Below are 11068 nucleotides of genomic sequence, written 5' to 3'. Positions count from 1 at the left end.
GCCCCCTCCGCCCGAGCGGGGGGCGCTGATTGGCCGCGGGGCGCGTGTGCGGTGCCCTCATTGGCGGAGCGGGCGGGCGGCGAGGTTTGAAACCCCGACCGTCGGCGAGGGGCGGCGTGAGGGGCAGCGGGGTCGGAGCGGTGTGGGGGGCGGCGTGAGGGACAGCGGGGTCGGAGCGGTGTGAGGGGCGGCCGGCGGAGTCTGCGGCTTCCTGTGCGTACGGCCAGGCCCCGCGTGGTGCTGGGGGGTGTGTGTGGGGCGGCCGGCGCGGAGTTGCGTGTGGGTTTGGGGGTGTCCTGTGTGGTGGTTGATGTATGCGTTAGGTCTGTTCGGTACCGTGTGTTAAAGGGGTGTAGAGGTGGTCTGTGTGTGTGGAGGGGTCCCGCATGGTGTCCGTGGGTCCAGGAGGTGCGTTTGGGGTCTTTGGTAGTGTTTGTGTGCGCACGGGGTCCTGTGTGGTTTCCCGGTCCCCGGCAGGACATGCGTTTGGGTGTTTGGGGGTGTGTGCATATTTGCAGTAGCATCCTATGTGCAGGGAGGCTTCCGCGTGGGGATCCGTGTTTGTGAGGACTGATGGATGTGGCACTGGGTTGTATGTGTGGGGAGCAAAGCTTGGGTTGCTGTAACATTACTCTGTCCTGTGTCCCTTTTTCCCCAGGAGCCGTCTGAGAGACTATGGCACAAGCACTTGCCTCCCCAGGGCTGTTTTCTGACGATGAGGCTGCAGCCTCCCCTGTGCTCGAGTCCACAGCAACAGGGTTTGGGGCTGACGTGCGCAAGGACCTGCTGTCGGAGTTCTCTGCCATCTCCCCAAACTTGGAGGGCTCTCAGGTGAGGTTGGAACTCTTTTGTCACAAACAGGGCAGTGTTTTCACTCGTGGCTGCTGCTGTCTGTACAAAGGTGATGTGATGCAGAAACAACAGGGATTCTTCAGAAGAGGCAGGAACAAAATGCTGCTTTGGGGAAGCAGCTCCTGTGAGAGCAGTGGGCAGCAAGTGTCTCTTGGGGTGATGCTTCATTTTAGTGTCAGGCCTTCGGATTGTTGCTCTGATTCATTAGATTAAAAAAATGCTGGTGTGCTTGGAAATGCCTAAGAAAGCTTTTGGCATTGCTGGTGATTTTGTGACCAGAGAAGTTCCTAAGCACTAGCATGCATAGCCCACATGTGTGCTCCATATGGTGGTTCCTGTTAAGTGCTCCCATGGGGAGGTTGTGTGCTGCCTCTCTGGCTGCCATACTTAACTTGTGCGGATTCTTGCAGGCTGTAGCTGAAGACAATAATGGAAAATTAAAGGTCTACCTGAGAGTTCGACCTCTGAAATCTACAGAAGTGGAAAAAGGGGAAGACCAGGTGAGACACTGAATGAAGCAGGCTCTGAGCTGCCCGTGACCCTACTGTTGTCCTTCGCTGTATATCCTCTGGCCTCTTGTAAGGCACTGCAGTGATGGATTTCATGTGTTCTTTAGGGCTGTGTCTGCATTGAGAACTCAGAAACCCTTATTCTAAAAGCTCCTAAGAATTCCTTCACCATGCGGAGCACGGAGCGGGGAGTGGGACAAGCAGTGCACAGATTCTCCTTCACCCGGGTAGGTAGCTGGGACAAACAAGCCATCTGGAAGTGATTTAAGCTTAAACCAGCCTTGCAGCTTGAAAAGCAGTCTTATTCATATCCACTGACCCCAAGGCACTGCCTGAACTCTGCAGTCTTGTACAATCCTCTCTACAGGTTTCAGTTGCAGTTTTCTTAGTTTTTATCTTCTTAAGCTTTTCTGAAAATTTTTTTTGGCAGAAAGCAGAAAACTTGTTGATGAAGCTCTAAACAAGACTAGAGTTGCAGTGATACGAGATGTTACTGGATTAAACAAATGAACAGCTTATTTTTGTAGGGGGCTCAGCTGGAATTGCTGGTAGGTCTTTTACTCATGGCTAGTGCAGGGAACAAAGGACTGTGTAATACCACTTGAGCAACCATCAGCAAAGCATAGGAAAGATCTACCTGAAGACATTTTTCCTGTGTCTTGTTTGCAGATTTTTGGACCAGAGGTGGGGCAGAAATTGTTCTTTGATGAGACAATGAAGCAGGTGGTAAAGGATGTGCTGAGTGGGCAGAACTGTCTGGTTTACACCTATGGCATCACCAATTCGGGGAAGACTCACACGATTCAGGGTACGGAAAGCACCAGGTGTTAGGGGCCTGTCGAGGGAGTTGTCTCCTCTCTTGCCTGTGGATCCTCAGCTTTGCTGCTGTTCTTGCTGCAGGCACCACCCAAGATGGTGGGATTCTGCCTCGCTCCTTGGCAACCATCTTCAACAGTGTGGGGGACCGGCTGTACCAGGCCATGGACCTGAAGCCTGCCCTCTCCCATGAGGTGGCCTGGCTGGACAGCAGGCAGGTGCGGCAGGAGGAGACCAAGAAGCAGATGATGCTGCAGGGGGGTCTCTGGGAGGTAAGCACAGGGCTTCTGGGGAGTTCAATAGCAAGAGGTAAGGGATGGTGTCATGCTACCTGCATGCTCCTGTTTGTTGTTTCCCTTCAAGGAGGAGCTGCTAACGCCACTGAAGAGGAGTCACAGTGCTGAATCTCAGCTCCAGGCCACCACCAGTGGCAGTTTTGACAGTGGAGTTGCTGGTCTGTCTTCATCCAGCCAACTCACCAACCGTTCAGACCTCAGCCAGGCAGAAGGTATGTCTGAAAGGCTGTTGTGTACTACCTGCTTCTTTTTGTTGGAGGATGGGGGAAGAATAGGGTGATGGCTGTTTGGATGCTGTGTTGTGGGTAAGGGAGCAAAGGTGCTGTAGTCTCACAGATTTTCCCTTTGAAAGATAAGGATGTCATGTCAGAAAAAGAACTTTGTGCATATGTTTTGCCAATATTTGCTGCTGCATAATAACCAACCCTTGTGAAATGAAAAATTACTTGACACTTGCTCACTTCATTCAAGGAATGTGGTTATTGAGCAGCTGATTGCTGTGAGGTGGGGATTGCTGGGAAGCAGGATGCCAAAGTGACAGCCTGCACTGAGCACTTGGGCCCTGACTGTCCAACCCAAGAACTACCAGCTGCTTAGGTATGCAGGAGCATGGAGTGATTGAGATAACAAGATCTGAAATGTCACTTATGCTGGAAGGAGTTCATGTTTGAAATATCCTGTAATTCTAGAGTCAAAACTGAGTACATAAGAGTCCTTACACAGAACAGATGATACGGCTAAAGGAAACTTTAGGCTGTCTCACTGGGGACAGGCATTGGAATAGATACAAATGGGAGGAGTTATATGGAAGGATTTGTCTCTGGGGTGGTTTTTCTTGCTGAAGAAAGTATCTCACTGTAGAGCTAAACCATTCCAGTTGGACCCATGAAAAGCTGCAGTCATGATTTGGTTTCCTTCTTTTTTTTCCTCTTTTTCCCCAGAACTGGGCCCTTGCTGGGCTGACTTGGATCGCGTTTCACTCACCAGCACAGGAGATGTGCAGTTCTCCATCTGGGTCTCCTTCTTTGAGATTTACAACGAGTTAATCTACGACTTGTTAGAACCAGCTGTACCTGGGCAGAACCGCAAGCGGCAAACACTGCGGCTCTGCGAGGACCAGACTGGCAACCCCTATGTGAAAGGTAGATTTACCTGGAAGAGAGGTTTAGTGGCCTGCTAAAAAGGCTTTAGGATTGAGCGGGTGGGTGGCTTAGCAGTGATGTGCTGGAGAGCCCCACAGAGACCTCTGATGTCTGGATTACAGGATCGTCAAATTTGTTGATGTCAAGGAAATGCAATGGTGAAGTTGGGGCTGAGATAAGTTTTCTGCCAGTCTCCTAACTGCTGTGCCCAATGCATGTTTGCTTTCCAGATCTGAACTGGATCAATGTCCGGGATGCAGATGAGGCCTGGAAGCTCCTGAAACTGGGTCGGAAAAACCAGAGTTTTGCTAGCACCCACATGAACCAGAACTCCAGTCGCAGGTCTGAAGGGGAAAGGGGTTGTTTAAGCAGAAATACAATTCTGAGGGGCTTTAAAAGTTTGGTTTTTTGTTGTTTTTTTTTTTTTTTTTAATTATTTGCACGTTTCTTTACAGTCACAGTGTGTTCTCCATTCGGATTCTGCACTTGCAAAGAGGTGGCAGTGAAGTTGTTCCAAAAATCAGCGAGTAAGTTTCGTGTTTTTTAGGATTTGGGTGTGATCTCGACTTTCCTGTCTCTTTGGTTGAGGGCCTGGGTTATGGGAAGTATCTTGATGAAGGTGTTGTTGAAAGTACTTGGAAGGAATAACTGCTCCCAGTGTTAAGTCTTGGAACTGACAGGAGTTTGAAGAGTACTGCAAAGTACAACTTGAAGTAGTTTTCAGGCTTTTTGAGTGAAGGTAAATGTGAGCATCCTTACCCCTGTAACAGGGCTGATTTGAGCGCTGCTGATGCCTGTTCCTGGGATGTAGTTATCTGGAAAGTGGCTGGTCTGAGGACTGGCAAAGGACCTTTGAAGTTGACACTGCAAAGCTCATTTTGCTGCTACTTAGTGTAATACCTACACTTAGGGCAGGCCCTTCCATCCAGCAATAGCCCAAGCTCCCCAAAAGAATGTTCTGTGCCCTTATGGGGACGCTGGGAAGATGACTGCAGGGTGTCTGAGCTGTAAACCTGGATATGGCACATAACCCTGTAGGTTATGTGAGTATCACTGTGTTTCCCTCAGGTTATCCCTGTGTGACCTGGCGGGGTCCGAGCGCTGCAAGGACCAGAAAAGCGGGGACCGAATGAAAGAAGCCAACAACATCAACACCTCCCTGCACACCCTGGGCCGCTGCATCGCCGCCCTCCGCCAGAACCAGCAGGCCAGGTGAGCATCCACACCTCCAGGGGGAGGGTGTGGGGGGCTGTTTGGCTTTCCCAGCTCACTCCTGCCCGTCCCACAGGACGAAGCCGGCGGTGGTTCCGTTCCGGGACAGCAAACTGACCCGCGTGTTCCAGGGCTTCTTCACGGGGCGCGGGCGCTCCTGCATGATTGTCAACATCAACCAGTGTGCGTCCACCTATGATGAGACTCTGTATGTAGCCAAGTTCTCAGCCATTGCCAGCCAGGTGAGTAGCACCCACCAGGATCATGGCATGGTCAGGGTACCTTGGGTTTCTCCTGCTTCTGTGGGAATAGGTCCCTTCCCACCACAAGGAGAGGGGGAATGCTTGCACGTCTTCCCTATGCTTTTCTAGTGGTTATTACCTTCAGGGTATTTCCAGATTCTGCTAAACTGAAAGGGCTGAAGGTTGCAGAGAGTGGGGTAGTATTTAAAGACTACACAACTCCCAGGCTTTGCAGACTGATAATGATGGTCTTTTCCCCTTCAGCTTGTTCAGGCACCTCCCACAAAGCTGGGACTTCCATCCTTACAATCCATCATCAAAGAACACAACAGGCGAACCAGCCAGGGTCCAGAGGCAGAGCCAGAGGAAGATGTGGAATCAGAAGAAGACACCGAGGATGAGGGAGATGTCTCCATGTATGAGAAGAAGGTGGGCTGTGATTTGTTTTATAGCTTTTATGTGGATGCAAACTCAAGAACATGACTGTTAGCTTTGGCCTGGGAGCTGGGATTGGAGCTCAGCACTATGCCAAGAGAGATGACACAGAACCTCAGAAGGATATAGGGACCTCGGAAATTGGGAATCTATGACAAAAACATTCCACAGTTGGTCTAAATCTGACACACATGCTTAATTTGGAAGCACTTTGTCATCTATGGAATAGTGACAGTAACAGTGCAGGTGCAGCCTTAGAATTCCTTCTCTGCAAGGGAAATCTAGAAGTTGTGCAGAACAGGAGGCTAAATGGGGGAAAAAATAATCAAACTCCCTAGATACTCAAAGCAGGCAGCTGGGATAGCTGAAAGATCAAGATGAAGTCATATCCCTACAGAGACTCAAGCTGTCATGTGTCAAGGTAGCAAACTCTGGCAACTTCTCTTTCCAAAACCTTAAATCTAGATCACTGCAGCCTGCAGACATGGGATCACTTACTCCAGGTCTTAAGTCTGTTGTGCAGTGTGAGCAGTGGAGCTGTGCCTCTTGCAGGACTTGTTGCGTGTGGTCGAAGCTGCCCGAGAGCTGCTGGTGCAGGAGCGGCAGAAGAAGCTGCAGCTCGAGATGCGCCTGCGTGAGGAGATCTGCAATGAGATGCTGGAGCACATGCAACAGAAGGAGCAGTGGTGGAGGTACAACCTGTGCTGGTCTCCCTCCCTCTGCTTAGGATGAGCTGCAGCACCAAGAACTGCCAGATCCTGACATGGAATTGGTTGTTCTCTTTGTAGCCAACACGTGGATGCTCAGAGAGAGCAGCTGGAGGAACTGTATGAGGGTAAAATGACCATCCTGAAGGACTTACTGACTGACCACTACCAGGAGAAGATGCAGGTTTGTTCAGGGCAATGCAATGACATCAGGAAAGTGGCAGTGGGTTGGGAGGGGACTCTGGGTACTCAAGTCCAGGAAGATCTTTATGCAAAGTGAAAGATTTTGCTTTCTGAGGTATTTTTGGTGATATTATTTCATCACTTGATCCACACTTTTTGCTTCTTGTCTCCTACTTTATGTAGCCCACTAGGCTTCCTAATTTTGAACACTCAATCTGGAAGCTAATGCACAACCATCCTGATTCCTCTACTTGTTCAACATGATTCTCTCCCCTCCCCCCCCTTACTCTTTTCACTACTGGCTTGATTTGGGCTCTTCAGATTTGTGTGAATTTCTTTTCTTGCTCTTAGTTGTGATGATGGGTATTGGTCTGTCCATATTTTCAAGCCTGTGACATTTGAGTGACTTCTGGGACTTCTAGCAGACTGAAGATGCCAACTCTTAAAAACAATCCCTTTTCTTTAGAGCCTGTAAAAAAGTGGTTTAGGCTCCCAGGAAGTGGGTTTACTGTGCTCACTTAAAGGACCTTAAAGGCTGGGTTCAATGTGTGAAGTGTGGGATTGAGAAATTCTCCAGGAAGAAAGACACAGAAAGTTTCAGACAAGCTGTGCTAAGAAAATCTTGTTGAATATCTGAACAACTTCCTTTCTCAGGAGCGTGACGAGGAGATTTTGGAGCTCAAAGCTGCTCTGCAGGAGACCAAAGAAAAGCTGGAGAGCCTGGATATGAAGCAAAAGGACTCAGAGCAAGGCATACGTCGATCCAAGCGAGTGGCCACCTCGTCTGTTCTGCAGCAGGAGCTGGCAGACACCAAAGCCAGGCTGGAGCAGTGTCAAAAGGAGTTAAATTCCGCAACTGCAGGTACAGCAGCAACGCTGCACTGGTTCTGAACTGTGCTGAGAGATCCTTGTGCAGGGTTAGAGAGACCTTCTTCAGGGTACATTGCATTCAGACACTCTGAAAACATTATTTGAGTTGTAGATGACAGGAATAATGTGCTGGATGGACAGTTTCACTTCATTTTCACATGAAAATGGACTTTAGGGCAGGATAATCTTTCCATTCAAATTCTTTAGTCCCTTTATCTAAATGAATGGGAGAAGCCTGGGATGTTTGTGCCTTTCTGCACAAACTCAAAAGCTCTTCCCAGCTTGCCTGTGGCAGCTTGTCTCAAGGGAAGTCCTGAACTTCAGGAATACTGAAAGCTGATCAACGTCCTGTTGCTCACTACTTTTTGTCTGTTCCTAGAGTTGCGCAAGTACCAGAAATTAGTGGAGCCACCTCCCTCTGCCAAACCCATTACTATGGATGTAGACAGGAAGCTGGAGGACGGACAGAAGGTAACTCCAGTTCTGTGTTACAGAGAAGAACATTTGCAGAGCAAAGTGGTTGCCAGCTTAAACAGTGTTTGGGGCTGCTGTTACCACGTTTTTAAACACGTGAAATGGGTTTGTTGAACTTACTGGAGCTGTTGGAGGTTTTGGTATCTGTGATCACTCAGATGAGATCCTCTCTCTGTGCTGCATATCTGAATTACCTTGGAGTGGCTTTGTTTGCAGAGCAGTGTCAAAACCAGCTGTTGCCTTAAACCTCTCTCTTCTAGAATGTCAGATTGCTGCGTTCAGAGTTACAAAAAATTGGGGCGTCTCTCCAGTCTGCAGAGCGGGCGTGCTGCCACAGCACAGGGGCAGGGAAGCTGCGAGAGGCCCTGGGCACATGTGATGACATCCTGGCACGACAGGTGATGTGTCTGCTTTGGTGTGGGTTGCAAGGGGCAGAGGGGTTTAGTCTGTGTGCTCTGCCATAATCAGAGAAACAAAAGTTCTTGCTGCTGAAAATAAAAATGATTTGCTAGTACATACTGCCTATTATGTGAAGGGAGCTCTCCTGCTGATTTTTTCAATGGCTGAGTCAGTTGTGTATTTACCTCTCCAGAGGAGACCCAGATTGTTTCTGTTCCGTTAACTGGCAGCCTGGACTTAAAGTAGGAGAATTCAGAGTTCTCACTTCCTTATCCACTCCATCACAGTTGCTATGGCAACATATTTGCAGCAGGATGGAGTCAGCTTTGTCCCACCCTTACTGTTCCTCTTTGTTACTGAACTGCTACACTGTTGACAGCAGAAGCTTTTATGCATGGTCTTATTTAGAAGTTAGTGAATTTTGGCAAAAGGCAGTTTATCCTCCTCAGTTCACAGTAACCAGGGAGTTAAGACAACTTGTCATAGTACCTGATGGGAGCCTACAAAAAAGCTGGAGAGGCACTTTTTATAAGAGCAGAGAATGACAAGACAAGGGGGAATAGCTTCAAACTGAGGTTTAGATTAGATATTAGGGGAAAATTCTTTACTGTGAGGGTGCTGAAGCACTAAAAACACATTTCCTAGAGAAATTGTGGCTGCTCCATCCCTGGAAGTATTTAAAGCTAGGCTAGAGCACGCTGGTCTAGTAAAAGCTGTCCCAATCCACAACAGAGAACAAGAGGATCTTTAAGGTCTGTTCCAACTACGGATGGGCTTTTCTTTCTATGATTCAATATTTTATATTATTTTATATAAATATATATTGCCTTGCCTTCCTCAGGACCAGACCCTGGCAGAGCTGCAGAACAACATGATGCTGGTGAAGCTGGACCTGCGCAAGAAGGCGGCCTGCATCGCCGAGCAGTACCACACGGTGCAGAAGTTGCAGGCCCCGCCAACGTCCACCCTAAAGAAACGCTTCTGTGCCAACAGGGAAAACCTGCAGCCTAATCAGCCTCCTGGAAAAAAGCTCTTCCTGCACAACATCCTGACACGTTCAGCCACCCGTCCTGTGGCTGCCAGAGGGTGGCAACTTCGTTCAGTTGCTCTATGACTTTTCAAAAGGAGGTCCCTGCCCCGCTATTACTGGAACAGGTGGCAAATCCAATATAATAGCATCTGGTTTTCATTGTGCGCTTGTTTATTGTTATTGTAGCTGCTTGAGAGCTTATGTAAACATCTCTGGATATGTATGTTTAAACTTTCAATCAATACCAAAGTGGACAAAGTGACCTTATGTAATTTAAACACTACACTGAGGAAAGTCTTTAAATGTAAAATAATGCAGATGATCAAACTGGTTTAACAGAAGGACAAGATAAAGGTGAATTCTTGTCTGTGTTGGCACACAATTCAAAAAATAAGTTCACAAGTTTCTCCTTGAAAGATACTTTGCCTTCCTTGAATTACAATCCTTTATTAAAGTATACACGTTCTAGGCCAGGGCTGCTCTCTCGGATCTTGGCTTGCAATTCTGGCTCCAAGCGCGATACCGACATAGAACTGAGCAAAAGAAACAGTAAAGGGGTTACATCAAACAAGCAGCAGAAGGGAAAATAAGATGGACAATGCATCTGGTGAAACATCCCGCATTGTTAAAAGAGTTTTCAGATCTTTTTAAACATCTTATCAAGGAAGCAGGCTCACAGACCAGGGCAAATGAATCCCTGCTCCAAGGGCACTGGAGTCTGTGGAGTCAGGAAATTGGCTGTTGCTCCTACCCTGAGGGTAAGGATCTGCTTCATTGCTCAGGTTGTTGCTGGCAGAAACTTACCTTCCTCAAAGTGTTTTTATTAAATAGAATGTATTTGCCTATTTAACTTACTACCTGATTTTATTCAGTTGAATAAAAGGTTTTTTTTTTTTTTTTTTTTTTTTATGAGAGCTGGTTCACAGTAAAGTCAATTGAGCTGCCAGGTCATTTGAACAGCTGCAATTTCCTGAACACAGTTCATGGTCTAATCTTCCTTTGAACTGGAGAGCCATGGCTGAAATCAAGAACTGCAGTATGTGTGCTGGGTTGGTTTGCCAAGTCATCTCCAGGTAGCCTAGTGACACGTGTTTACCACAGTTCTCTGTCCTAGGCCAAGCAGGGAGACAGATGGTGTCAGACAGCTTTGTTGTACTCAAACAATGCTGAGAATTGGCTATTGTTTCCTGGAAGTCAAAAGCTGCCTTAGTTGTTCAGTATTTTAATGGACTCAGCTCAAGCTTGGATTGTTTAAGGTACATCTGGCAGCTTGTTCAGACAACCACTATTAAAATGAGAGGGACAGCTGAATTTAAGGCCCTGTCTGTATTATATACCATACTGAGCTAAGATTTTTGTTAAGTAACTCAGATTTCATAATGATTTCAGCTATAATGAATATTGTTTCTAAGACAGCTTTCAGTACTGAGCTATTTTTGTATTGATGAAAAAGTCTGGAAAAATATTAATCAAATAACAAGCACAGATAGTCAGTCCAGTGCTGTTCTGTACAACTAGAACAGTTTCCAGCTGAAAATAAAATGGGCTCTGACTGTATTTAATGCATCTATAACCTTACTGGACATGAATATATTGTATAGAACTCATTTTGAGCTGCTGGGGTTTGTAAACAACTATCATATGTTACTGATGAATAACATAGTTATTACTTTTCTGTATATTCTCTTGTTTATCACCTTTGTTATATGGGAATTAAAACTGTGCTTGAGCAGGCAATGACCCCTTGTTTGTGTCTGTGTGCAGCACCATGAATGGATCTGGAGTAACATTAAAGTGAGAACAATTCACAGCAGTACCCACCTTTTCTGAGGAAACAGTGCACAACACAGGGGAGTTGCAAATACAAGACTAGAGGAGACAAAATCAGGTTTACAATATTT

The 11068-nt window shown here is 47.3% G+C and overlaps 2 protein-coding genes across 2 annotated transcripts in view; one reads left to right on the top strand and one right to left on the bottom strand.

The window, feature by feature from the left end:
• Nucleotides 1-125: 125 nt before the first annotated feature.
• On the top strand, nucleotides 126-10904 carry KIF20A (kinesin family member 20A). Its single transcript, XM_039559611.1, has 19 exons — nucleotides 126-213; nucleotides 659-831; nucleotides 1263-1352; nucleotides 1469-1588; nucleotides 2031-2169; nucleotides 2262-2449; nucleotides 2541-2685; nucleotides 3415-3615; nucleotides 3846-3957; nucleotides 4071-4142; nucleotides 4684-4827; nucleotides 4904-5069; nucleotides 5334-5498; nucleotides 6057-6196; nucleotides 6293-6395; nucleotides 7049-7256; nucleotides 7644-7735; nucleotides 7999-8136; nucleotides 8979-10904. The coding sequence occupies exons 2-19, from the start codon at nucleotides 676-678 to the stop codon at nucleotides 9249-9251; spliced, it is 2652 nt and encodes an 883-aa protein (XP_039415545.1). The 5' UTR covers nucleotides 126-213; nucleotides 659-675; the 3' UTR covers nucleotides 9252-10904.
• Nucleotides 9326-11068, bottom strand: part of SFXN1 (sideroflexin 1) — a 22339-nt gene continuing 20596 nt past the window's right edge. The window contains exons 11-12 of the mRNA XM_039559612.1: nucleotides 10989-11036; nucleotides 9326-9700 (exon numbers count right to left, since the gene is read on the bottom strand). Coding sequence (XP_039415546.1) covers nucleotides 9604-9700; nucleotides 10989-11036 — 145 coding nt within the window. The 3' untranslated portion in view covers nucleotides 9326-9603. The remainder of the gene's footprint in view (nucleotides 9701-10988; nucleotides 11037-11068) is intronic.

The sequence above is a fragment of the Corvus cornix genome, chromosome 13, assembly GCF_000738735.6.
Source record: "Corvus cornix cornix isolate S_Up_H32 chromosome 13, ASM73873v5, whole genome shotgun sequence".
Lineage (NCBI taxonomy): Eukaryota > Metazoa > Chordata > Aves > Passeriformes > Corvidae > Corvus > Corvus cornix.
This window is presented reverse-complemented; position numbering and strand designations above follow the sequence as displayed.